At 36.1% G+C, this 27,729-nt stretch overlaps 3 protein-coding genes across 4 annotated transcripts; 1 reads left to right on the top strand and 2 right to left on the bottom strand.

Annotated features, from left to right (window-relative positions):
• Positions 1-2,646: 2,646 nt before the first annotated feature.
• LOC137810793 (protein RETARDED ROOT GROWTH, mitochondrial) lies at positions 2,647-5,699 on the top strand. 2 transcript variants are annotated; one of them, XM_068612233.1, is made up of 7 exons: positions 2,647-2,967; positions 3,604-3,718; positions 4,215-4,374; positions 4,463-4,611; positions 4,736-4,887; positions 5,111-5,225; positions 5,448-5,699. In XM_068612233.1, exons 1-7 carry the CDS (start codon positions 2,747-2,749, stop codon positions 5,583-5,585), a joined length of 1,050 nt encoding a protein of 349 aa, XP_068468334.1. In that variant the 5' UTR covers positions 2,647-2,746; the 3' UTR covers positions 5,586-5,699. The 2 variants fall into 2 exon arrangements, with proteins under 2 accessions (XP_068468334.1, XP_068468335.1); XM_068612234.1 differs by having other exon boundaries at positions 2,657-2,967; positions 3,617-3,718; positions 4,202-4,374.
• A 1,165-nt stretch (positions 5,700-6,864) lies between these two features.
• LOC137810792 (uncharacterized protein At5g01610) lies at positions 6,865-9,040 on the bottom strand. Its single transcript, XM_068612232.1, has 3 exons — positions 8,692-9,040; positions 7,746-7,800; positions 6,865-7,376 (listed from the first exon to the last, which is right to left on the bottom strand). The coding sequence occupies exons 1-3, from the start codon at positions 8,797-8,799 to the stop codon at positions 6,997-6,999; spliced, it is 543 nt and encodes a 180-aa protein (XP_068468333.1). The 5' UTR covers positions 8,800-9,040; the 3' UTR covers positions 6,865-6,996.
• A 7,651-nt stretch (positions 9,041-16,691) lies between these two features.
• On the bottom strand, positions 16,692-20,202 carry LOC137809632 (chorismate mutase 3, chloroplastic-like). Its single transcript, XM_068610736.1, has 6 exons — positions 20,013-20,202; positions 19,411-19,613; positions 19,237-19,323; positions 18,398-18,541; positions 17,031-17,123; positions 16,692-16,928 (listed from the first exon to the last, which is right to left on the bottom strand). The coding sequence occupies exons 1-6, from the start codon at positions 20,200-20,202 to the stop codon at positions 16,692-16,694; spliced, it is 954 nt and encodes a 317-aa protein (XP_068466837.1).
• Positions 20,203-27,729: the final 7,527 nt, after the last annotated feature.

Raw genomic sequence — 27,729 nt, 5'->3', positions numbered from 1 at the left:
GTAGCAGAGTTATTTTCACCAAGAGTAGGAAATGAGGAGTACCAGTATAAGCCTTCAGAGCACCGGGAATGTACTCTTTGGTTATTAAGTAGGAGGTGTTGAAGACGACCTTCAAGCTCGACAGGAATTAGCATATCCTTTTATCTTTTGGTGATAGAACTTCCAGGCGTCGAGCACTCTGGAATTTGGGTTGAGGGGTCCAATATAGGGGAAATCCATCCAGAAGGGCTGAATCTCCTGTTGTGGCTCAAACTTTAACGAATTTGCCTTTAAAATTTTTATATAAAAACTGGAAGAGGGAGATAAGGGCTCTTCTAGGGGCACCATTAAGAGACACCCACAATTTTCTACTTGTGTGTTTAGCTTCAAAGAAGTATAAAAAGACTTCAACAGATGGTGAGATGTCGAATTTAGCACACAAAATAGTAAAAGCACGAATGAATGCCTAGCTATTAGGGTGTAGCTGGGCAGGGGCGACATTGAGCTTGGCCAAAGGCTCTTTTTCAAAGATGGATAAAGGGAGACGTAGGAGAACCTTTTTTCAAAGATGGATAAAGGGAGATGTAGGAGAACCTTTTGAAAAACGTTGCATAGAAAAAACAAAAATGGATCACTAGGGTCCGAAGACTCGTCACAATAAATGGGCTCGCCCTCCCTACATTTTATGGCTTTTATGTGACCCTCGTATCTTTTACTCATGGTGCAACCATTTTCTGTCAAATCTTTAAGGAGTAAATGGACGGTATAATAAGAGGTTTCTTTTAAAAGGTGTTTTTTGGCCTAGGGATACATAGCACTATAATCCATTGTAGAAAATAACTAGAACAAGCACAAACGCAAACACAAACAAAGTACGGATCCAGTTCATGCCAAGTAGAGTGAACAAATCAATAGTAAAATAAAAGCACATTTCAATCCATGCAACACCATCAGCCAGTTAATCATAAGTGAAGAAAGGAATTACCTGGTTGACACGACTGGAAGTGTGTGATGGTGAGAGGGAAAATGCGAGGAAGCTTCTTAGAATAAGAAAACGAGAGAGAATTGGGAATGTGAAAGTTGCGTAGAGTATTGAAATGAGTCTCGTAATGTAAACCAGAAATAGATGATTGGCATTAGAGGAGTTAAATGGGATACCTGGTGACGGCGATGAGTTTGGTGCGACGGTGGTGGATGGAGGCATGAGAGCTAGAAGGAAGCGCCGAGGAGAAATTTTTTTGAAGCAAGAGGAAATGGAACAGTGTGGCGCTAATGGTAGCTTGAGAGGGGTATATACGAAAAAGTGGAATTCGAAAGCTAGGATTTTCTCCATTGTCGATACCACGCCATGTGTACACCATAGATCCAATATGGTGAGATGTCTCATTAGAAACGCTTCGGCAACCACGCCTCACCTACCCACTGGGGAAAACGTCGTGTTAGCTGCCAAATGCTGGTAAGCCTCTTCGCCTAGTCGAGCTCAGTTTGAGTTTGGGGGGCTTGTGTACTGGACATGAGTGCTTGGGACCTTGATCCAAGAGTTTGGGTATGGTCAGCTCGGTTTTGGGCCCAAAAGGCGGGTCATGAGATCGGCCCAGATATTGATGGTCAGCTCGGAGAAAAATAATTAAAGACAAAAGGAATATTTTATTTTGGTTATGATACATATGTTAGTTAAGTACAGATAAAAGTTGTTGAGAATAATGGTGCACATGTAAAACAAAATATTTTCCTGTTGTTAGCACCCGAAGATAAGAGGTGCACGTGAACAAGTGGTTTTTTTGTTATGATTAAATGCTTTCAATTGAGATTATATTCTCGTTAGTGAAAGTTCTTGAAGGAATATCTATAAAAGGAGTTTGAGTCCTCCAGTAAAAGTATGTTGTTTCTAGAGACTTAAGACTGAAACTAATTTGATTTTTTGAATGCTCTTACTGACTTATCGTCGGAGTGTGATAAACCGGTAGAGACCCCTCTATCTCAACGGAAACACGTTTCAAGAAACAAGAGGAGACAGATCAGAAGCAGAAGTCTCTATCCAGTCTAGCCAACGTCAAGCGATGATAACAAATCTTGTATGAGTTTTAAGTGTGTTTGTGAATAGATTTAATGCTAAGGTATTTTTCACCTGAAAAAATATGTAAAAAATAAAGTAATATTTAAGACAAAAATATCACTGTTTCGTCACACTTTATCGTTAACCAATAGAATGACGTTAAGAAAAATGATTACATTAAACTTTAAAATTATTAGAACTACATTAAAAAAAAAAACAAATATTGTAAAAAAAAACCTATTTAACCTATAGTTAATTTGAGCAACATTACATAAACTTTAAGTATGATGAATTCAATCTAATTATAAAATAAATGTATGATAAAATATAAATTGTCTAATAATTTGACTAAAAAACTAATTTTATGTTTTTTCCAAACAAATAAACACATTATATATTTTTGTATTTTTTATAATAATTTAAAAATATTTATTTAAGATTTATTTTAAGAAGTTATAATTTGTATTTACTTAACCGATAACTAAATTCAATTTAGTAAAATTTAATTATTAAATAAAAAAAGAAAGTGAATTCAAACCTAGATTGAATAAAAAAATTGAATCCACAGCAAAAAAATAAATAAATGGGAAATTTGAGGAAACTCCTGCTAATTAGGTTGCTCCTATTCACATGACAAAGTCACAAAGCAAAAGCTAAGAGAAAAAAAAAAAATAGAAAACCATTGTAAGAAGACCCTCCTCCTCTCAGCGAATGGGTGGAAGATGGAAAACCTTCTCTCTGTTCTATAACCGCTTAACCACTTCTTCATCTTCTTCTTACTCTTCCAAATCCCACTTTCCCTCCTTCAACCGTTCTCTCTCTCTCGCAGCTGCACCTTCCGAAATACCCGACCCGGATCCATTCGAGTTCGGAGCCCCGCACGTCGACCCCACTGTCAAAATCCCCGTCAAAGCTTATTTCCTCTCTACCAGGTACCCCCAGTATCCTATCTTATTCAAGTTCGTTAATTTCGATGGCCCCTTTTACTATCTTGTCTTTTGTGTAAATGGGTCGTTCTCGGACTCTCGTTTCTGCGGTGTTATTTATTACGTCCGCTACTGTTCCATAAGAGGAGAAGACCATGTTGTGTGGGAGTTGAAATTTGTACTTTTTAGTTTTAATCTTTGATTTGGACTTTAGAGTTTTATGATTATTATTGTTGGTTTAATTCATTTTGATGTGTAAAATTTGCAGCTTAGCTTTATTATTTGTAGTTTTAGTATTTCTATTTGTCGTATGTTTTACTGTAATACTACTGTTTAGTGTTGGATTTAGAAGACTGCGTTTGTGCGGGGACTGTAAATTTGTTGCATTTATTGTATCAGATTGGGATTTTGGAGTGTTTTTTTAGGTTCTTTTATGTAAGTGGTAATTTAAATGCTTGCATGATTTATAGATTGTCAAGTTTTCGGGGAATTTTTTGTTTTTTTTATTTTATTTTAGAGTGATGCATTCTGTTTTCATTGTGTTTCTGGGTTTGAATTGAAACCCTTTCCTCTCACATGTCTTTTTGTTTTCCTGTTTTTGTTCTCTATGATTTGGCTGTCTCAGATTCATAATTTTGGCAGTATAAATTTGAAGGGCATCCAGGCTGATAATCACCGAAACATTGTTCCTCCCTCTTCTCGCTCTTCTTCAAACTATGTTGCTCTCCGCTTCTGTGACTTTAATTTGGATTCTAATGTAAGGTTTATTATTATTTTTATTTTTCTCAAGAACCTTTTGTCTTTCTATAGAAATTAGCATGTCACTAAATAGTTCTTAAATATCTCTGTTGAGTCCTTATGTGTCCATCATTTTTTAGGATACTTGGTTTAATATAATAATACCTTGTAATGTTCATGTCTAATGCCCAGACACTAGATTGGGATTATAAGCCATGAGGGTAGATTTTTATTAGACTGGAGTCATTGAAATAAATTATGTGTGCATTTGAAGGTTAAGGGAAAGATAAGAGAAAATTCAAGTACATATTCTGATTTATGTAGCCTGAGTCATATTATAAATAGCAATATTTTGTTTATTGATGAGGAGTACATTAATTCACTGTATCATAAACGAAAATAATACTCTAGTTAAAAGAAGATTAAAGTGTTCATAATGACAAAATCTGTGACTAAATTGTACAGTAACATGACTGATTTAACAAAGTCTGAACAACTTTAGGCATTTGATTCAGGGACCTGGATTTCACGTGAAAGCAAGCAACTGTCAATACATGGTTGTATATCAGTATGGGTCAGCTGTCTTGTTTAATATTGAGGATCATGAAGTGGAAAGTTACCTGGAATTAGTTAAGAGGCATGCATCTGGTTTACTTAGAGAGATGAGAAAAGATGGTAAGTTTCTTCAAAGAAACCAATTAGTCATGAAGTTCTTCTGAATCCTGTAGTGTATATTTAACATGTTTTTGTTTTGTATGATTAGATTATGCAATAAAGGAGAAGCCATTGTTAGTTGAGGACATGCAAGGAGGTCCAGACTACATAGTTCTGAAATCGTTGGATACTGATGGTATCCGTATAATTGGAAGTGTACTGGGACAAAGTATAGCTCTGGATTATTTTGTCTCACAGGTTAATATTTGCCAAATGTCATCTTATTTCCTGTACTTTGTTTGTCATTTGTTACCCTGAAGAAAAAAGACAACCCTTAAAATGGCACCATTGAATATTTGACATTTTTATCTCTTATTATCAGGTTGATGGTTTAGTTGAAGAGTTCGCCGGCATAAATCGTGGAATGGAGAAAACTGGAACCTTCACCATGGATAAGAAGAAACTACTTCAGCTTGTTGGGAAGGCTAACTCAAATTTGGCCGATGTGATTCTTAAAGTTGGGCTCTTTGAGAGGTATTTTCGTCTTGTTTTAGGCATTAGAAAAACATGCATATGCTTATGTAATAATACATTGAAAATTTCCGATTATAGTATCCCCTAGCCAACCTCACTTAGTGGGAAAAGACTTTTGTTTTAGTATCCCAAAAGATTTCAAATATTTCGTTTTTGGATTCATTTCATCCCAGTCAACACTTAGAAGATTTGGTTAATGTTTTATTGTGGATTGATTTATCAGATCTGAAATTGCTTGGCGGGATGCAAAGTATGCTCAAATATATGAGTATCTTCGGGAGGAGTATGAAGTTGCACAACGCTTTGGAAACCTGGATTTCAAATTGAAATTCGTAGAGGTAATTATTAGTCATTTCATCTAAACAATGCATTTGAAAATTATTAGAATCTAAGCCCATGTGATCAAAATAATTTGGTTAAAAATTATACACAAATCGTGAGCTAGATGCACACCATTTTCCCTGTATATTAAACTTAGTAGTTGAGGTTAGTTATTATGTTCAAATAATATTGGTTTTTCCCTGTATTAAGGCTTATTACATCAATTTGGTTGTTTGCAGCACAATATTCATTTTCTTCAAGAAGTTCTGCAGAACAGGAAATCAGATTTCTTGGAATGGTTCATTATTGGTTTATTGACTATTGAAAATGTTCTATCCTTATATGAGATTCTTCGAGCTACAAATACAGATTCTTAGTAAATTATTAAGAAGCTGAAGCAAGACGAGTTTGTGGAAACAACAATTCTTGCAATTTTTGACCAATGAAAGTTTTGGCCTTTGTATTTGGTAAATAAATCCATATATTCCAGACCCATTGAGCCGTATGATATTAATAGGAAACTGTGATATAATTTAAAAAAAGGGATACAGGGGCATCTAGACCCATCATTGTTGGAACTATAATTTGAAGTTTTATAGTAAAGAGTCTGAAATAGTTTTAATGCAAGACGTTAATAATTTGCGTTGTTTTCTGAATATATTTTTCATTTCCTCGTATTACATGTCTGAAAAATTGAGTGTACTTTTCTATCATTTCAAAGTTACTAAGTTAGTTCTTTAAAAACATTTATTATCAAATTAGTTCATTAAAGTTTTAAATTACTGTCAAATGTAAAATTGGATTCAATAAAAGATGGATTCAATGATTTAATAACAAAACTTTCACGAGGCAAACAGTGCAATGTTAAAAATTTATCGTTTTGACTTCCTAATCCTTCCGTACGGACTTGGGAAATTCCCCGAAAATAACTCTCCGCACATTATTTTCTCAACTAGCACTAAAAACTGTTCAACGTGAGAATTTGACTATCATAAAATTGAATTCTCACATTTGTTTCGCATCAATAAAAATGTTATCAAAATTTGTTTCTCATTTGCACGGTAAAAATGTTTCCAAAATTTGGTTTTTCTAGAGCCAAATTCTAGAGATTTTTTTTCAATAAGCATGAGCAGAAAAAATCATTCGATGATCGAAATTTGGTTTCTAAACTTTGGAATGATGTTCTGAATTCTTTTGTATGGAGAGTAAATGGAAAAAGAAGAAAGCAAATATAAAATAATTTTTTTTTAAGAAAAATAGAATAACTTTAAACTTTTTTGTAAGTAAGAAATTTTAATCGAGCGGAGAAAATTATTAATAAGGTTAAATTATTATACACTAAAGTAAAAATCTGGAAATCAAAAATATAGTTTTCAGAAATCAAATTTTGATCACCACCGTACAACCTTCTTCAGTTCCTGTTCATTATTGAAAAAAATATTCTCAGAATTTGGCTTTCCAAAAATTAAAATTTGAAAACATTTTTATTGCACTAATAAGAAACAAAGGTGAAAATTCGATTGGCAAGTATCCAAATTCTCAGCGTGAACAATTAGTACCAGTTCGGAAAATAACGTGTGCATGGTTTTCTATTCAGGAAATTATTTTCCAAATCCGTAATAGTTGCGGAAAAATGTCGTTCAGTGAGACAATGAATGACCAGAACATTGATAGAAAATAACATATAGAGAAGAGGTTCCTAACTTGTGTATAGAAATTTCCAACAATATGTGGACTACCTGTTCCATACCAATAATAGTAATGACATAATAACCAACATTTGTAAACTCAGAATTCTGATACTCTGACAGCATCATGAGGCCTATCATATGCTTCTTTTGGCCTTGACTTCTTTACACCAGCAGTAAACCACAACTTATCAGACTTGTAACCTTCGACTGCCACACCTGTCACCTTCACCCACACAAGAACCTTTGTTTTCATTCCATCTATTGCTGAAAGCTTTCCCCTTGTAAGCACCCCTTTCACTCGGGTTGCGTATCTCACCACAGAAGAGTCCTTGAAGCTGACCTCACTTGCAGATGGCAAGTACACAATCAGCTTACCCTTGGTTGCATCAAACTCATAGCAGATTATGTTCAGAGGAAATAGCCCTGCCGGCAAATTATACTCTTGGAGGAGTTCTGGTAGGCCTTTCTGGGGCTTGCCTGAGAAAAAAAAAGGAGGGGAATGAAAAAAGTGATTTTAGAATCAATGCAGTGGTTTATAAATTGCTCAGCATACCTAAATAGATATGTGAAAAAGACATGAGATGGAAAACTTTTAATGGTATGTTAGCATTTGCAGAATTGTGATGAACATAATGATTAGATTGCTATTTTACAAATCGATTGATTCAAAGTTTTGGTGCATATTCCTCCTAGTTTATCATAGTGCTATATAACTGTTTATTAAAAACAATGAAGATTTACATGTTAGAAAATATGAGATATAGAAATGCCACGTTTAAATTGACTAAAATAATCGGGTGAAGTAAATCTTAGTATGCATACATGGACAGACATGCGCATTAATACCTTTTAGTTTGTTGAAGATCCACTTTGCCTTTTCTTCAACCGTATTTGAGAAGATCTGCAAAATATCACCATTTTTTCTTCAGCAAACACATGGCAGTGACATCAAAATCCACAGTAAATCTCAAGGCTAAACACCAAACAGGATTGCCAATTGGAATTGTGTCCTACACCCACAAACCCACTTTTACATAAAATTTAATCTGTTAGCACAAACAATTTGTAAAATCATACTGATCTGCAGCTAATTCCCACCTTATGATTCAAAAATTTCTACATTATGTACCAATTTAAGTAGCAAAAATCAAGTACCAACATCTTAAACTTTTGTGCAATTCCGAATGAATGAATGCACTCTTTCAGACCAAACAAAATAAAAGAAAACTAAAACAGTATGGTAAACCACATGGTCCAAACTGCTCCAGAATGTTTTATAAGATCTACGATATGCAAACATCTGTTACTCAGATTAAAGCAAACCATGTCATTTCACTATCAGAAACTGGAAGGGAATCATGATGAAAAACTAAAAACGCTTTAAGAGTCATTAAACAATCATTCATTCACCTTCATTCCTTCATCTTCAACATATATACCATTTCACACTTTTCCCTTTCCTTTCCTTCACACAGAGCACACAGGAAATAGGTTCAAAAGGGATTTCACATTCCCAAACCCAGAAAATTTCTCTAGATGAAGTCAAAAGACAAATCATACCCCATTTTACAGAAACACTCAAAGGTACAACTTTTAATGAAGAATCAAGCACTATCTAGCCCTTAACATCATGGGAATCTATCACCCTAAAATGAAAAAAAAAAAAAAAACATCAATTGACAAAGCTTCTTCTATTTCAGATCTCTCAAACTCCAAAAGATGTTTAGAACCAAACCACACTGAAGAAGAAGAAAAAAGGCAATGCCAGACAAACCCAAAAAGAAATACTTACAGAGATGTCTCCAGAGATGTTAGAAAACTCCTCCTTGGCCTTCTTGGTGATCCATGAGTTCCCCAACCCCACCTTCAAGCTGCTAACTTTAGTGAGAGCCCTCTCCATTTTGGGGTGTCTAACTGTTTAGGCCTCTATTCTTTTCCCTTCCCTTCACTTTTCGGAGTGCAATGCAGCCAAGGAGAAGAATCTGTGACTGTTTGGAGTTGGATGGAACACAGAACACAACCCAAAGGAAGGAAGATGGAAAGGTATGTGAACTGATGATAAAGGTTTCACCTTTGCATCAGAAGATAGGCTGAGCTGGCAAAGGGTAATAGGACAAAGTACGCTGATGCACACACTGCTTAAAGTGGCGTTACGTTCCCACCTATCTCTTTCAAGTACAAATTGTTTTTTCTTTATTTTTATTTAAAACTAAATAAAAATGTAAAATATTATTTGTATTACATACAAATTTAATCTAGCGTATATTTCCAAGAAAATTAAGTTTCACCTTAACTTTAAATTGTGAGAAAAAATTATTATATTTTTTTTAATTTAATTAGAATTTGTAGTAACTTTTTAACTGGATAAATAGAAATTTGATTTTGTTAAACATGTTCACATGGAAGTTTGAATCAAATTAGTGTTAGTCTTTTAACTTTTTTTAAAACAATTTAGTTTTTAAAAAAGGAAATAATTTTTTAAAAAATTATTTTAAGTCTTCAAATTTATATTTAAAACATTTTTTTCTAATTTTAAAAAAATATTAAGAAACCAAAAACTGAACCACTTTTATTCCAAATTTTATAAAATAAAAAACACAATTAAACCAACAATTAGTAATATAATCCTTGACTTAATTATATTTTCAGGATTTAAATTTTTTAATGATTTAATTTTAGTCTCTCAAATTAAGAAATAAAATTATTTTAATCACTATATTTTTCAGAAAAATCTGTGTTCCATTTCTGGAGACGACAATCGTTAACTGACGTTGCGAGCATGTTACATGTTCATTTTCAATAAACATCTTACAATCTTTGAAATTATATAAGAAGTAATTTTATTTTGAATTTAAACAATAAAAAATTAATTTCAATTTTCAAACACTAATAACATATTTAATTCATACATTTTTGCTAAATTTTACAATTAAATAGATTGAAAATCATGATGAAAATATGTTCATTATTTTTATCCTTGTTATGTTTAATTTATCTGTGCATATTTTCCATAATAAAAATTTAAATTCTAATCAAACATAATTTTCACAATAGGAAATCATCAAAATTATTATAATATAACATTTATGCATTGTTCTTAATTTGCTGCATTATATTTTATTCCTATAAAATAGGTGATTTAAGAAATATGTTTTATGTAGCCTTTCATTAGGGAAAATCAGAAACTAAGTTTAACCCTAACTCTTTTATTCCTCTAATATCACTTTGAATGTTATGATAATATGTGAATTTGAAATACCAAGCAAGCTAACATTGAAGCTAATTTGTGATAATAAAAATATGTGGCAACACAGAAGGCGGGGTCAGAAATTTGTATTTTCCAGCTCAAAAGGCTAATAACACCGACCATGGCACTATCATAAACCAATTCATTTTCATTCCAATCGAAGTTTCCAATTATTGAGAAGAAAATGGTGAAAGACCACACATCACATGATTTTATAGTTTTCTCCAGCTGTTTGATGAATTTTAAGGCTTTTGTCAAGCATTTTGGATTACTCATTTAAAGCATCTCTCTTTATCTTTTTCATAAGGTGAATTATAGCATTATTCTCAATTGGTGTTAACCGAATATGGACATGGGGAGCTCCTAGGTGGAGAATAGAATATTCTGAACTTAATTTCGCTGAGATAAAATTAGTGGCTTTAGGGTTTAGGTGTATTTAGAGTGCTCCTGACCATAATTCTTAAACAATATGGGACTATTGTATGTATCAAACAAACCCCCTAATGAAGGGCTAAGGGAACAATGATTCGTCTTTGGAATCCTTTCTCAATTTCCACTATAACATCAATGTTCCGACTTTAAGTCTGTTGAAATAACATCACTAGAGTCAATCACTGCATCCAAGGTATTGTCTGTTTTGGAACTCGGAGCTTCGTCGTGGTTTTGTCCTTAAAAGGCGCATTAGAGGGTTAAGGGATCTCAATTTCCACTATAACATCAATGTTCCGGCTTTAAGTCTGTTGAAATAACATCACTAGAGTCAATCACTGCATCCAAGGTATTGTCTGTTTTGGAACTCGGAGCTTCGTCGTGGTTTTGTCCTTAAAAGGCGCATTAGAGGGTTAAGGGATGAAGATGTATTTAAAGTGTCTTGACCTCGACTTTTGAGCGATGTAAGACTATTGGGTGTACCCTAAACTAATAAAGACTAATCATAAAGCCATAGACACTCATATTAGAAAGTGGACTTTAAGCCTAACTCAACCCCATAAAACCGGCTCATGAGGTTGAGGTTTGCACCCACTTATATACAATAAAAGGCTGTAATCTCTAGTCGATGTGGGATCTCCAACACACCCCCTCACGCCGAGACTGCCAACTCGTGCGTGGGACTATATATTATGGGTGGTCCGATAGCGGCCCGATAGCGGGTGGCACGATAGGCCCAACACAAACACTCGCTAGGATAGGCTCAAAATGACTCCGATACCATATTACAGTAAATCAAGATGAATATTCCTTGTCTGATGTGATGCTTTAATGTAGCGTACGTAATCGCACATAATCGTAATGAAGAAAGAGAGGTTTTGATGAACCCTAATTGTAGAGAAAAATAAATATAAAAGAAACTTTTATTCACTTGTATATTAGGGAGTAAAATACATGGTGTATATATAAGAAAAAGATTAAGACCTAGATGAAACAGAAAAGGAAAGTTGGGTCAAACAAACAAAGTCCAATAATTTAAAATAGAAAATTAAATATATTAACATGTGGCGCTCAACAGTGCCATCAGAATGGTATTTGATTTTTTATACCCATTTACAACCAATAGTTTTCTTTCTTGGAGGGAGAGGGGTAAGTTGCCAAGTATTGTTAGCAGCAAGAGCTTGAAGCTCATCTTGCATGGCAGATTGCCAAGAAGCATGTTTGGAGGCTTCGTTATATGTCCGAGGTTCAGGATGAGAATTGATAGAGGAAATAACATTTCAAAAATTGGAAGATAAGGAATTGTAAGACAAGTAATTATGAATAGGATATCTACTACTTACAGTGTTGGTTGCAGTGTGGAAATCTGCAAGATAGGCAGGTTGTCGGTGAGGACCAGCTGATCTTCTTGGAAATTGGGGTGAGATGCTTCCTGGAGATACATGCGGTGATAATTCTGATGGAGGTGCAATGTTGGATGCAGGAGCACAGACACTATTTGTTGGAAGATCATAGGATAATGAGGCTGGTGGAGGGACAATATTGGGTGCAGGAGTAGAGGCACATGGCTCGACAGGAGGTGCAATATCAGAAAAAAAATCAAAAGCAGAATTATATGCATTAGAAATAGGGAGAGATAAAGTGTTAGGGTCCTTAGGCAAGCCACTGTCCAATTTATATGGAAAGTGGTTTTCATGAAAGATTACATGTCTTGATATCTCTATGCTATAAAACTTTAAATTTAAGATAATATAACCTTTTGTATTTTGCGGGAAGCCAAGAAAAATACCTTTGATAGATCTATCATCTAATTTTTTCCTATGTGCAGTAATGGTACTAGCATAACAGAGACAACCAAACACTTTTAGAAAGGAAATGTCATATGGTTTTCCAAACAACTTTTCATGAGGAGTGATGTTATTAAGTAATGGAGTAGGAATAGCATTTATTAAGAAAACAACATGATTTACAACAAATTCCCAAAATATAGGAGGAAGATTTGCTTGAAAAAGTAAAGCCCGAGTTACATTTAGTATGTGTTAATGTTTACGTTCTACAATGCCATTTTGTTGTGGTGTTTCAACACAAGATTTTTTATGTATAATTCCCTTTGAAGCATAAAAATTTGACATAGCAAACTCAACACCATTGTCAGTACGAATCGTTTTGATATTAGTTTTGAAAAGATTTTGAACGAAAACAGTGAAGTTAATGATGTGCTGATGCACTTCAGATTTGTTATGCAGCAGAATAATCCAAGTATAACGCGAGTAATCATCTACAATAGTCAAGAAATAACGAAAACCTTGCATAGAAATTATGGAACATGGTCCCCAAATATCAAAGTGTACAAGATCAAAAGTAGCAGAGGTAACAGTATTACTTAAAGTGAAAGTAAGTTTTCTATGTTTTGCACGACTACAAGTGTCACATACATGATGAGTATCAACAATAATAAAAGAGTATTGTTTGCTTAAGACATGTAATCTTTCATGTGAAGGGTGTCCTAGTCTATAATGCCATAGTGTTTTTTTAGTGATATTACAATTAATAAAAGGAGCAAAACAATGCGGTTTAGAACGACTAGAAGCAGGCAAGGTAGTGACAAGGTACAAGCCAACGGTGGCTTTAACTATACCAATCCTCTCTTGGGTGAGATTTTCTTGTATAATGCAGTGGGTTGAAGTGAAAGTTAAAGTGCATTTAAGTTGGTGTGTGAGTTTAGAAACAAATATTAAGTTTAATTGAAAATGAGGCACGTATAACACATAAGACAAATAAAACTTATCAGAAAAACGTACTAAACCAGAATATGTGGCATAAACAGTTTGGCCATTTGGAAGACTAATTAAGGCAGGTTTAATTTTAGTATAAGTAGTCAAAATGTTCAAATTGTGACAAACATGATCAGTGGCACCATAATCAATATCCAAGATTCTTTGATTAATTTGAGTGTGAGGGGCAGGATTGTTGAACCAAGTGGTGTTCAATGTTTTGAAGAATCCAAATCCTTTGAAGGATGTTGAAGCCTCTGCTTTGCTTGTTGTTGCTGTCCTGGTTTAAGCTTTGTTCTGGGGTAGTTTATATGTTGTAATCCACCCTTGTATTAAATCTCAAGCAATTAGCATCTCAATCTTTATGAAAGTAAAATGTTTTTCAAACTAAGTTGAAACAACCGATTGTTTTGTCGAAACAACCGATTGTTTATACTTAGGTGTTTTGAGAAAGATTGAAAACTGTTTTTGAATGGTTGAAACTGTTAAGTACCAAAACAACCGATTGATTCGAGGAAACAATCGATTGTTTGTTTTGGGACCATAACAGAAAAACTGTTTTCTGTTTGACTGAGCTTTAAATGCTTTAACTGTATACGCTCCAGTCATTAAATGCTTTGACCAATCTTTTAATGCAATTTAAGAGTTTGTTAAGATTTGATAACAAACTATATCTTTGAATATATTAAGAAAAACAGTTTTAAGAATTAAGAATCTTTTGACAAAGTTTTTCTAAGAGTTTTCAAAGTGCTGAGATTGCTTAAGAGTTTTGTGATTGATCAAGGTGCTGGAATAGGATTCTACTTGTATTGATTTCAGATAATCATTTGTAACAAGTGTAATCTTTGTAATCTGTTGAACAATTCGTTTCTGTGTGTTTGCTGAGATTGGCTGTGTGTTCTTGAGGTGTTCAAGATCAACAATCTTAGTGTTGGCCAAGGAGAGTGTGTTTCTTGAGGTGTTCAAGGTCATTCTTTTGGTTGTGGTGTAAGTGATCAAGTGGTGATTGCTTAGTGGATATCCTCAGGGTTTGTGAGAAGACTAGATGTAGCTCTAGTTTTGAGTGACCAGTATAAACAATTGTGTACAATCTCTCTATCTCTAACTCTTTAAATTCAGTTTATTTGTTGTTTCCTGGTATAAACAACCGATTGTTTCTACGAAACAACCGATTGTTTTTCTGGTACTACAACTTTTGCTTGCTGTTTTGGCTAACTGAATTGCTGAATCAATTGGTTTCTGAAATAAATTCATTCTAAGTTTTGAAAAGTTTGCGAAAACCCCTTTAAACAATTCATCGCCCCTCTAGTTTAAAGCCATCTTTTCTAACAAGGATCCTCAAGGTTTTGCTGACGCAAAATGTTGGTAAGGAATTGACACTGTTGTGATGTAAGTTGAATCCCCTTTACATCCCGTTCTTTAGGAAAAATCTCAAAAAAAGTGTCAGTAGTAATCATATTATTGGCTTGGGATGTCCAATTGGTGAATTTGTAGCCAGGAGGGAACCCATGCTTTTTATAACAGGTGTCGATAGTGTGGCCAAGACGATTACAAAAAGTGCAGACTTTTCTAGTAAAAGAAAAATTTGAGGTTTTAACATTACCAGAAGGAAAACCCACTTTGCGAAAACAAATAGTCTCAGTATGACCATATTTACCACAAAAATTGCATGTAATAGTGTGACTACTATTAAGACTATGAAGATTAGGGTTTTCATTAAACATTGCCTAAAAGTTTTTTAAAACCAATCAAGATTTTGAAAGAGAACATAAAAAAATAAAATAACCAAGAACAGCAAAGAGGGAAATAAAAACCAGAGAGAAGCGCAGCAGAACTCTTCATTCGAAGAGCTCTGATACCATATTTGAAAGTGGACTTTAAGCCTAACTCAACCCCATAAAACTGGCTCATGAGGTTGAGGTTTGCACCCACTTATATACAATGAAAGGCTGTAATCTCTAGTCGATGTGGGATCTCCAACAACTCATGCAAAACACGTCTACCAAAGTGAACAAAAAACTCAAAACTGACTCAAAGGAAAAAGGAGCAAAAGAGAACTTATTGTCAATAGTCCAAAGGTGGCCTTCGATCGCCAAATTGATGAAATGTAGAGTTATAAATCTAAAGAAGGCAGAGAAGAAAATATTTTTTTTTTAAAAGATTGTTGTTATTTAAAATGAAACTTAAATAACTGATTTTTTTTTATTTATTTATATGAATTGTTCACTTTAATAATAAAATATTCAAGTATTATTTTAATTATACCACTTTTGTTTCGATTTCAAGTACATGAGATAACATCTTTATGGTCAATCACCGTCATGTTGTTTTCCTTAAAAGACGGTCTCAGAGGGTTATGGGAGAAATGTGTATTTAAAGTGCCATTGAATTTTGAATAAAAAATGCAGTTGTCCAGTTTTCATTTTAAATAACCACAATTTCTGTTTTTGTTTTTAAGTTTTTTTTTCTTCTCTGCCTTCTCTTTAGATTTATAACCCCATCTTTGATCAATTTGGTGATTGGAGACCACCTTTGGACGATTAGCAGTAAGTTCTTTTTTGCTTATTTTTCCTTGAGTTTTTTGTTCACTTGGGTAGACATGTTTTGAATGTAGTGTCTATAACTTTAAGATTAGTCTCTATTAGTTCAAGATTCTAGTGATGTGTTCAGATCATTGATCATGACTCTGTGATGTAGGTTAGGTTATCCTATTTTTAGGAGTTGGAACTTTTTGAGAGTGCTCATCCTTCTAATCATGTCAGAGAATATAATTTTATCTCTCAATATAACTTTAGTTTAGAGGATTTGGATGTGAATGCGATGTGGTCACAAGTTTCAAATTTCTCTTGCGAGATTGTTTTCTTTATTTAAATAAAAATTATTTGATAGTGGTTTGAAGTTTAAACAATTTGATAATTGATTGACTCTTTAAATTGATTGTGAAATGTATTTTGATGTTTAAGTCTTGAATTTACTTATCAAATTGTGATTTAAATGAAATATAACTCTCTGTCATAGATTCGTTTAACGCAGTTTGCGCTCATATATATATATATATTTTAAATATTGAAAAAATGTGTAATAACTGTTAATATATTTTATATTTGTTATCTGGTTTTTATTCTTTTATATTTTTATATATTTTTTGTCTTCATTTTAATAAGATTTTTATTTTAAAATATATCAGAGTTGGTAAAAATGAGAACAAAATAACTTTGTTTGAGTTCAATTAGATAGGTACAACAAACAATAAAAAAAATTAAACTAACTCCACGAAAATAAAAACACTAATATAATTACTTTCTTTACCATGCATTCTGTTTAGGGTCATCTTGTCTTTGTTTACTCAAGTCTTCTCAACAAGTACTCCACTTGCACCTCTTTTGTGAGAGGCATAACCCAGTTTTCATAGAGATTTGCAATAAAACTTGGCTTGATTTTGTAGGTAGAATTGGCTACATTGTCTGCTTCATCAATCTTCACCACCTGGCCAAATGATTTTGCCTTCAATTCTACTCTCTTCTTCACTAATGCCTCCACAGTTTCACATGTCAACAACTCTAACAATAGTTTCCTGTCCTGAAAGAGGTTCAAGATAATGTAGCATCACAAAATTAAGTAACTTGGGCATATTTAAGATCACAATGGAAAATATGATGAATTAGTTATGCAGAAGTTTACTTTTGCTTTAATTGCGGATTCATATTCAGAAGGGGCATCTTGAAACTTTGCCTCAGCAACAAATTTTCCATAGTGAATTCTCTTCGAGAGAGCCTGCAATGGTGCTGAAGCATTATAACAAATACTCTAAATTTGTACCAAGCTACTATTACCTGATTATTCTGACATCAAATGTACAGAAAGTCAAGAATGAGATTTAAAAACCACTTATTTGATGTACTTACTCTCTAAGTACAGTGACTTGTTTGTTATTTATTTTGAAATCTTCTGCAAAGTTTATTGGTTGTTATTCATTAATCAACTTTACCAAGTAGACCAATAATATAAAATTTTGTACCTAATTTCATTTTGTTTCACAGGATATTTAATGGACCATGTTTGAGAGGAGTCAAGGAATTCATCATTATCATAATTAAGGTGTGTAAACCCCATTCAGAACTCAGGAGGCATGGCTAAGCTACAAGGGTTCAACAAAAGTGAGGTTTTTTTGCACACAAATTAATATTAATTGTTAAAATTGTCTAAACACCAATAGATTTCGACTTTGGAATAAAAGATCCGTAGCAAATTCTTGCAGAGGATCATGGGAGGTGTAAAATTTTAGCAAGAACTAACTTAGTGGTCCATTTTATGCTGATATAGTAAGGTTAAGTGCTATTAAAGTATTACTAGAAAAATCCCAAGCACAAAATAAAAAAAGGCTAATAACCCTGATAGATAAGAAAAGAAATTAAGAAAATGTTAAATTATGAAAAAAAAACCTCCTAAGGTTGGTTCTCAATTACTGAAGGATGTAATATAAAACCATTCACAAGCCTTTCCTAATATCTTGAGCTTTCAGTGGAGTTATTTCATCACATAATATTAGAATATCTATGACAAACTGATCTATAGTTCACTCCTACTTGCCCTGTTTTTCTAATAAAATGTTGATTTCAGAATAAAATAGTCTCTATTTCAAGTCCAAAGAGCTTCTGTAAGGGACATGTTGGAGATGTAGTATAAAATAACTCATGTGCTAGAAATGTAACAATAACAAAGTTATCATATACTTTCACCTCATAACATGCCTTTTTGAGATATAGAACTGAAGTTTCTGAGCATTAGCTTGAAAAGGGGTATTGAGAAATATTAAATATCATTATGTAATTAGGAAAATATTATTGGTTAAGTAGGTGTTGATAGACTTCTAGTATGCACACACAGTGAAAGGTGTCCGGTAGGTCAAAGTTTTAGTGTAAGTGACAAAATATATCTTCACCATCTAGAGCCTCTTTAGTGAATTTTATTGCAAAAAATCACACTTCAAATTCTCAGTGTTACTGAAAAATATAAAAAAATTCAGAACACATGATGCTTAATAGTACCTGTAAGCAAAGAGTGTCACAAACGGCAATAGATCCACACTCATCATTGTTTCTTGCTGTTACCAATTTTGGGAGGAGATCCTTAAAATAGATATTCCAAATCTGAGTATTTATATTGATGGAATCAGCACAGTGATGCAGAACCTAGGAATAAGCACAGATGGAAATGGAAGGTAGATTAATCAAATCAATTAATTTGAGTATCAAGAAGTTATTATTAAGTAGTAACTAAAAAAAAGTGGCTAGCTTGTTTGGCCTTTTTGGGTTTCACTTTAATATGAAACCATGCAAGGTTTAGTGAATCTTTAGCAGCATAGTGAATTTTCTCTGACCCATGAAAGTTGGCTTATACTGTGTCCATTTTTGCACTCCCTATTTTATGATGTTATGACTTTAGTAGTATATGAAAATATTACTGTAAACATATATAATCTACATTTCATAAAGACAGATGCAAGTATAATTTTCTTGAGTTTTGAGCACATATCACTAACATGTGATATTAGAGGAACAAAACAATCTAGTATTATTCATATACTGAAAAAACAGAGTGCTCATATATTGAAAAAACAGAGTACTCGTAACTTTCCTATTGAAACTTCATAAGAACTGAATATTTCGACATTTGATACCCAGATAAGTGTTATTTTGCTATAAATTTCGTATATTTTTATTATAATTTTATAAGTATAATTCACATTTTGTTTGAAGTTGGTTAACTTTAAATTCTATATTTTTTTTATCAGCAAATTTTAATGGCTAACATATTAGTTTAACATTAATATCGTCCAAATAAATTTTTATCTTACATAACAAGAAAGAAGATAGAAATCCAAAACCTGGGGGTATTGCAGATGTGGAAGCATTGGCTGAGGTAAGTATTCAGGGAAGAAGGCATGTTCTTCTGCACTATTGTATCTTCCCACCTAATTCCAAAAGGAAGACATGCAAAAAACAGTTAAATCATGGCTCTTTTTTCATTAAATATTTTACTGTCTCAGAAATGTAATAACCTGAGAATGGAGCTTTTCATTTTGCAAGACCATGTACTGAACTAGAGAACCTTTGAAACCGTCCAAGAAGAATGCATCATTGTCATATGCACATGAGTCATGAGAATACTGAGCTCTCTCCAAAAGACTAAATATTATGCTATCCTCCTGCTGAATCAAAGAGTTCCTGATGTTGTCTAAAGTGAAGCTCTTACAAATTTGATCTGAATATCTGTATACAAATTTGATCCATTCAGTGTTCCAGGGTTAAATTGTTAGAATCAAATTACTATTACTGTGGTAATATTCTATTTAACATAGTACAAAATATTACATAATCCATTACTTAGATGTAGTGTTATTTATATATTAATGCGAAAATCCAAGTGGATCACAAATGGAAAAATATAAATGATTGAAATTTCAATTAGAAATGAGTAAATTAAAATTGGTTGTATCACATCCAAATACACAATAAAAGTCACAAAATATGAATTTACATGACACGCCTTTTGGAAGCCACAAAATCCATGAAAGAAAGGCCTAAACAACATAGTTGTTTAGATACTATCACACCATTCATTACACATACAACACTAATCAATTTTACTAAAAAAAAATACCATCAACAAATTGAAGTGAGAAGTACCCGATAGAAAGAGAAGGAGCAGGAAAAGAGGAAGCAGACATAGTCATTCCACACCTTGTCATGGAAAGGGAATTTTGGTAAAAAAAGATAACAGGTTTTGGAGAAAAATAGGATATGAATTTGATATCAAGGTGAGGTTGATGCAATTGGAACATTGTTTCCATTGTGTTGAACTTTTGGAGAAATGACAATCACAATAATAAGGATAGTAATAGAAAAAATCCAACACTAAATTTTAGAGAAATGACAATCAGAGTACTAATGATAATGATAGTAATAGAAAAATCTAACACTTTAATAAGATTAGTGGTGCTAAAAGATATAATGTAAAATACAAACATTTGTATGCAGAATTTTGGCAAGACAACCTTCACACATGTATATTTTATCTGAAACATTAATTTCTCAAATATTTTAAATATATAATCATACACACTTTACACTTGTCTTTTATCTTAAATACAAACAATAATTTCTCACAGATTTAAAATTTATAATTACACGTATTACCTTTTTCATCACTTCTAAAAATATGAAATATTAAATTAACTTCTTCTATTTCTTTCTTAGAATCTCAACTTTATCTATGAGACCTAATTAACTAATATAATTCACCCAGATCAGTTAACAAACATAAAGTTTGTCTTGATTTTTTATATTTACGTACTTATATATTCTTTGATTTGTTTTCTTAATGTAACACCTTGATCCTTGAATTCTCAAAATATACATTAAAGCCTTTAGTTATTCTCTAAAAAGGTTTATTGATTTAATTGCTAAAATAATGTAAAGTTAAAAAGATAAATGTGTTATTTTTTTTTTTAATTATGAAAGTTTAGTATCGCTTATACTTTAAAGAAGAAATTGTAGTTTTGTCTTAAAATAAAATAAACACCTTAAAGCAGGTAAAATAAAGTATTGAAAGAATCTTCATGCCACAATTTAATTGTAATATATATATATATATATATATATATATATATATTATAGAATAATAATTTTTTAGCAAGAAAAAAAATATTTACTCATATAAACAATAATAATATATACAATCCAAAATAACCAAATACAAGTTATAAGAAAGTATAATGACTAAAATGCATATTTTATTTTAATTTAGAATATATTAAATAAAGAATATAAAATATATTCTTTTTATATCTTTATGTTGCATTAACATAATATATTAAGGAAGTGATTTTGGTTAGGGATGACAATGCAGGGCGGGCTATGCAGATCGGTCCGCAATCCGCTAGCAAAAAGTGTGTGATGGGTTCACTAATTCAACCCGTTGATCCACTTAAGTCTGTCCTGCAAAATCTGCAGCTCGCACGGGCCAACAACGAGGCGGGGCAGGCTGGCCTGCTTATCCGTAAAAAAAAAGGAAAAGTTTATTTCCCTTTTTATTATGAAAGTAAAATCATATTTTATTTTGTACGATATATTGGTTGAACTATACGGAGTCAACTATCCCACATTGTCATCTTTAATTTTGGTAAAGGAATACAATATCATTTATATTAATTATACATTATTAGTTAATGTAATTGGCACCTTTTTTAGGATAGTTAATGTAATTGGCACTTTTTTTAGGATGGGTACAGAGAATGTATTTAGGAGAGAGAATAATAAGAGATATCTAAGGATGTTGTGTCAATTCATGTTTAATCATTTGTCCGAATATGATATCTTATATAATGTTGTTGGAGAATTGGGATGAAAGTACGAAATTGGTGTAATTTGAAATCATTATTATCAATTTGCGCAAAAGAATTTATTATTATTATTTGAAATCATGACACCTTTATCAATATACATTCATTTTTACCATCATATTATTATCGATCCTCATTGTCTTCACAGGAGTTTCATAATCCATCCTGACCAAACCTAACCGAAACTTACTGACGATTGTCTAGAATCGAACTTACACCTCCATGACGACCACAAAGGTAGAGAAGAAGACCACCACAAACATTTAAGTAATCAAAACAATCTTACTATTTGTATAAATGTTTGTTATTTTATATTATTTTATTAATTTTGTTTCATTAAGTTTAATCATACAAATTTCTCTAATTCAAACAATAAGAAAGACAACATAATTACACAAATAATATATATTTCAAAAAATCTAATCGCTCTATGTCATCAAATCACTAAATCATAAATAACTTAAAACCAATTGTTAGATTTTTTTTTTTTAAAAAAAAACTTAACCAAATTAATTCCTTTCTTAAAAAAAAAATAAAAGAAAACAAAATTGAAGTTGTACATGAGTGACACAACTTAATATGTACTATCGGGTGACCGAAATGCTGACTAGACTACAAAGCCGACTAGACGACAAGACGCAAAGCTAAACACGTAATTAGGTGTAAACAAGCCAACTTAAGTGATAAGCGCGGTTAGGGCACAATTGGGCCTTCATTTGGACCCTAAAAGCAGGCCCATAGCAACCACAACCCATCTAGAGCAGTATAAATAGAAGAAGAGGCACAACACCCAAGGTAACTATTCACTTCCCACTCTTCTGGTACTTAGCTCTCGGTCTGACTTGATCGTCGGAGTGTCTTCGCAGGTACTCCCCCATCGTGTCCAGATCAAAGAAGACCCAGCTGAAGGAAGACTAACCGACAGGCCGGAAAGACGAAAAGATCAGCACAAGAGGAAGTGTTTTGCAGGGTTTAGGTCTTGTAGGAACATTTTGGCGCCCATCGTGGGGCCGAGAAGAAAACCCCACGAAATATCCATATGGTAACTACGAGGAACATGACGGGCAACGATAGGAATGCGCAAGAGGAGACCGGTCATCCTGACCCTATGACATTGATCTTGAAGATACAGAAGGAGATGATGTTTTAACTGTAATAAAACTTGAGATGGGTGGCGTTCCAAGTGCGAGGAATCGCCCCTCCTTCCAGTGTTTCTAGGCGGTAAGCGCCGTTTCCGAGTGCTTTGGTTATTCTGAACGGTCCCGTCCACCTGGGCGACAACTTGTTCTGCATCTCGTACTGGTGGGCCTTCCTCATCACCAGGTCGCCATCTCTGAATCGCCTTGATCTCATCTTGGAGTTGTACTTGCGTTCAACTCTACTTTTTACTGCTTCGGCCTTTATCCTTGCCTCCTCCCTGACCTCGTCCAGCAAATCCAAATTCATTCTCCTTTCGGCGTTCGAGTCTTCTGCCACGAAGTTCTGGAATCTTGGCGAGCTTTCCTGGATTTCGACTGGGATCATCACATCGCACCCATATACCTAGCTAAACGGGGTTTCGTGGGTTCCCGATTGCTCGGTGGTATGATATGCCCATACTATGCGGGGGACTTCTTCAGCCCAAGACCCCTTGGCTTTCTCCAACCTCCTCTTCAGTCCTCTCAGCAAAACCCGATTGGCCGACTCCACTTGCCCATTCGTTTGTGGGTGCTCCACAAAAGCAAACACCTGTTGCGTCTCAATATCCTCGCACAGCTTCTTCAATAGGTGACTTGCGAACTGGGTCCCATTATCTGATACCAAACGCTTGGGCACACCAAAACGGAACACAATGTTCTTCCATACGAAATTCTGAATCTTGTGTGCGGTGATCTGGGCTACTGGTTCCGCTTCGATCCATTTTCGTGAAGTACTCGATCGCTACAACCAAGTACTTCATTTGCCTGATCGCCAACGGAAAGGGCCCCAGAATATCGATTCCCCACGTATGAAACGGCTAGGGGCTGTAGATTGATTTTAGCTCTTCTGGGGGCGCTTTGTGCCAGTCGGCGTGTTGCTGGCATTGTTTGCAACGCTGTGCGTATTCCTTGCAATCTTCCCTCATGGTTTGCCAATAATAGCCCGCGCGGAGAGTTCTTGTTGCCAGGGCTCGACCTCCGATGTGGCTCCCGCAGATCCCCTCGTGGAGTTCAGTCATAATTCTTACGCACTTCTCTCCATGCACACATACTAACAGGGGGTGTGTAAATCCGAACCTGTACAGCTCTCCATCGATTAAGGTGAACTTGCTGGAGCTTTTCTTTACCTTTTTGGCCTCCGTCGAATCCACTGGGAGGACGCCATCTGCTATGTACCATTGGTATGGCGTTATCCATATGTCTGGTTGGTAGACAGCGTAAACCCGTGTTGTCTTCGCTTCCTCTACTGGGTGCGCCCTAACATTCGGTGTCCTCAAGGTTTCCTGAGTTAAAGATCGCTGACTCTTTGCTATCCCTTCCGTCGACTTGCAAACTTGAAGGACCTGGTGGTCTGCTGCGAACGCTCGGGGTGTCTTTAGAGTTTCTTGTATAACAGTCCTCTGCCTGCCCCCCTTGCCCGAACTGGCGAGCTTGGCAAGCAAGTCAGCTCGGGCATTCTGCTCCCTCGGTACGTGCACCACTTCGAACAAGGCAAAAGACCTTCTTAACTCCTGTACATATTCTAGGTAAGCTGCCATCTGTGGATCCTTGGCTTGGAATTCGCCGGTCACCTGCCCGGTGATCAGCAAAGAGTCGCTCTTGGCCATCAGTACCTTCGCCCCCATTTCCTTTACCAAAAGAATACCAGCAATCAATGCTTCATATTCTGCCTGATTATTGCTGGCTTTGAAGGCAAACCTCAAGGATTGTTCTATTAACACGCCGTTGGGTCCTTCCAGAATGACTCCAGCCCCACTACCTAGCTGGTTGGACGACCCATCAACCGAGAGTACCCAACGATCATCACTTCCGGCGTTATGCGTCGTTTCGGCGGACAGCTCGACCACAAAGTCGGCGAAGATTTGCCCTTTGATCGGTCCTCGGGGTTCATACCTGACGTCGAACTCTGAAAACTCCACCGCCCATTTTACCATCCTCCCAGCTACATCCGGTTTCTTTAGAACCTTTTGGATGGGCAAGTCAGTCATCACCCATACCGCGAAGCTCTGGAAGTAATGTCGTAGCCTTCTCGCCGAAAACACGACCGCCAGCGCCGCTTTCTCCAAGGCTTGGTATCTCACTTCCGGACCTTGTAACACCTTACTGACAAAATAGATAGGTTTCTGAATTTGATCTTGTTCTTGGACGAGCACCGCACTCAACGCCCTTTCGGTGACGGTGAAGTATAACTTGAGGGGCGTTCCCACTTGGGGTTTGCACAGAACTGGCGGGCTCGCCAAGTACTCCTTGAGTTTTACGAAAGCCTCTTCACACTCTCTCGTCCAAACAAACCTGTTATTCCTCTTTAAACACTGGAAATACGGGTGGCCCCTCTCCCCACTGGCAGATACGAATCGTGACAGAGCGGCCATCCGACCTGTAAGCTGTTGTACCTCCTTGACAGTGGCAGGGCTTCTCATTGCCAGGATGGCGGCACACTTATCAGGATTCGCTTCGATTCCTCTTTCGGTTAAGAGGAAGCCCAAAAACTTTCCCGCTTCTACGCCGAAAATGCACTTCTCGGGGTTTAGCTTCAGCCTATACTTGGCTATTGTAACGAATAGTTCTTCTAGATCAGCAACGTGCCGATTCTTTTCCGGGGACGTCACGACCATGTCGTCAACATAAGCTTGCACGTTCCTCCCTAGCATAGGCGCGAGCACTTTATCCATCATCCTCTGATACGTGGCTCCCGCGTTCTTCAGCCCAAAGGGCATCACCCTGTAACAATAGCACGACCTTTCCGTCATGAAGGCAGTTTTTTCCTCATCCATGGGGTGCATCTTGATCTGGTTGTACCCCGAGAAGGCATCCAGGAAGCTTAACAGCTTGCACCCTGCTGCACTGTCTACCAGGGATCTATACTGGGCAAAGGGTAGGAATCCTTTGGACACGCCTTGTTCAGATCTGTGAAATCGACGCACATTCGCCATCTCCCGTTGCTATTCTTCACCAACACAACATTAGCGAGCCACTCCGGATACTGCACTTCCTTGATGTGGCCTGCGGCTAAGAGTTTCTGTGTTTCCTCTCTAATCGCCTGCCTTCTTTCTTCATTAAACTTCCTCCTTCTTTGACGGACTGGCTTGACTTGGGGGTCCATTGCCAAACGATGGGACAAAAGGTCGGGATCAATTCCCGGCATATCTGAGGCGGACCACGCAAACGCATCCAGAAGTCTACTTATTACCTTGGCGATCTGGTCCCGCGTTTCGTCATCTAGGGTTTTTCCCAGCTTGAATGTCTTCCCGCCGATCTCTTTCTCGGGCCAATCCTTGACCGGCTGGGGCCTCCTTTCACTGGCGATGACCGCCCTTGCGATTCCTGACTCCCTGGTGGCCTCCGGGCGGTCGCCTTCTTCCTCTATCCGGGCGACGCTCGCCATATTTGGCATCGCCGCATCCCCTTCAGCGATTACTTGAAGTGTAGTGCCTACTTGCCGGTTCTCCTGTCCGGGACCTGCACCAGGGGGTGGCGTTGTGCTTACATGGCATACTGATCGCCTATTTCTGAGGCTGTTTTCATAGCACTTCTTTGCCTCCTTTTGATCAGAGCGGATGGTGATAACCACCCCTTCCATCGAAGGTAGTTTGACCTTCATATGCCTAGTGGAGGGCACAACTCCTATCCTGTTGAGCGTTGGCCTTCCTAACAGGATGTTGTATGCCGAGGGGGCATTCACGACCAGGTACCTGATCTTCTCTGTTCGCGAAACTGCCCCATCTGTGAATGTCGTTCTTAACTCAATGTACCCCCTGACCTCCACTTGGTCACCAGCAAAGTCGTATAGGCAGCCCCCATACGACCTCAGATGGTCTGGGGACAACTGTAACTTTTCGAAAGTTGGCCAGAACATCACATCTGCCGAGCTCCCTTGATCGACCAATGCTCGATGAACCATCCTTCCCACCGTGACGAGCGAGATCATGATGGGATCGTTGTCGTGGGGCACAACGTCCCTAAGATATTCTTTGGTGAACGTGATGTCCACATCGGGCGAATGATCCTCAAAAGCTTCCACTGACATTATGGACCTAGCATACTTCTTGCGTTGTGACGCCGTACACCCACTGCCCGAGAACCCACCCGCTATGGTATGGACCTCGCTGTGGATGGGCACCTCGTGCTGCTGTCCCTCGCCACTCGCCGGTTGCGAAACTGACGATTGTCCTGTCTGCTTCTCCACCAAGTAGTCCTTCAGGAAGCCATTCTTTACGAGTTCATCCAATTGGTGACCCAGCGCTAAACAATTGTTAATATGATGCCCAAATGCTTCGTGGAATTCGCACCATGATTCCTTGTGGGGTCCCAGCACCTTGTCAGACTTCACCGGTGGCCTCAACTTGTCAGCTATGTTGGGCACCGCGATCAGATCTTTGAGTTCCATCACGAAGTTGTGCCTCGGTGGCCTGTTTCCTTCTCTTCTTTCCTCTGCTTGATCCCTAGGCTGGGTCCTCCTTGGCTCGTAGGCGCGCTTCCTGTCTAAGTGTTTTCTCTCCGTGGCGGCTTGGTGAACCCTAACAGGTTGCGTACGTATCTGTGCCTTGGGCCGCGCGGGTGCAGTGGTCGTGCACTTCTCGTACGCCTCACCTTCTGAGGCAATGTGCTCTACCGCTCGTCGCCTTATTTCAGCAAAAGTTTTGGGGCGGCTGCAGTTAAGCGTTTTACTGAAAGATCCGGGACGTACCCCCTTCCTGAATGCGTACACAATCATGGGTTCCTCCGTGGTGCCCACTTTCACCACTTGTGCCCCAAAACGGCTTATGTATTCTTTTAGGGTTTCGCCTTGGAATTGCTT

The sequence above is a fragment of the Phaseolus vulgaris genome, chromosome 2, assembly GCF_000499845.2.
Source record: "Phaseolus vulgaris cultivar G19833 chromosome 2, P. vulgaris v2.0, whole genome shotgun sequence".
NCBI classification, from domain to species: domain Eukaryota; kingdom Viridiplantae; phylum Streptophyta; class Magnoliopsida; order Fabales; family Fabaceae; genus Phaseolus; species Phaseolus vulgaris.
Note: the sequence above shows the minus strand (reverse complement) of the source record. Positions and strands in the feature narration are given on the sequence as shown.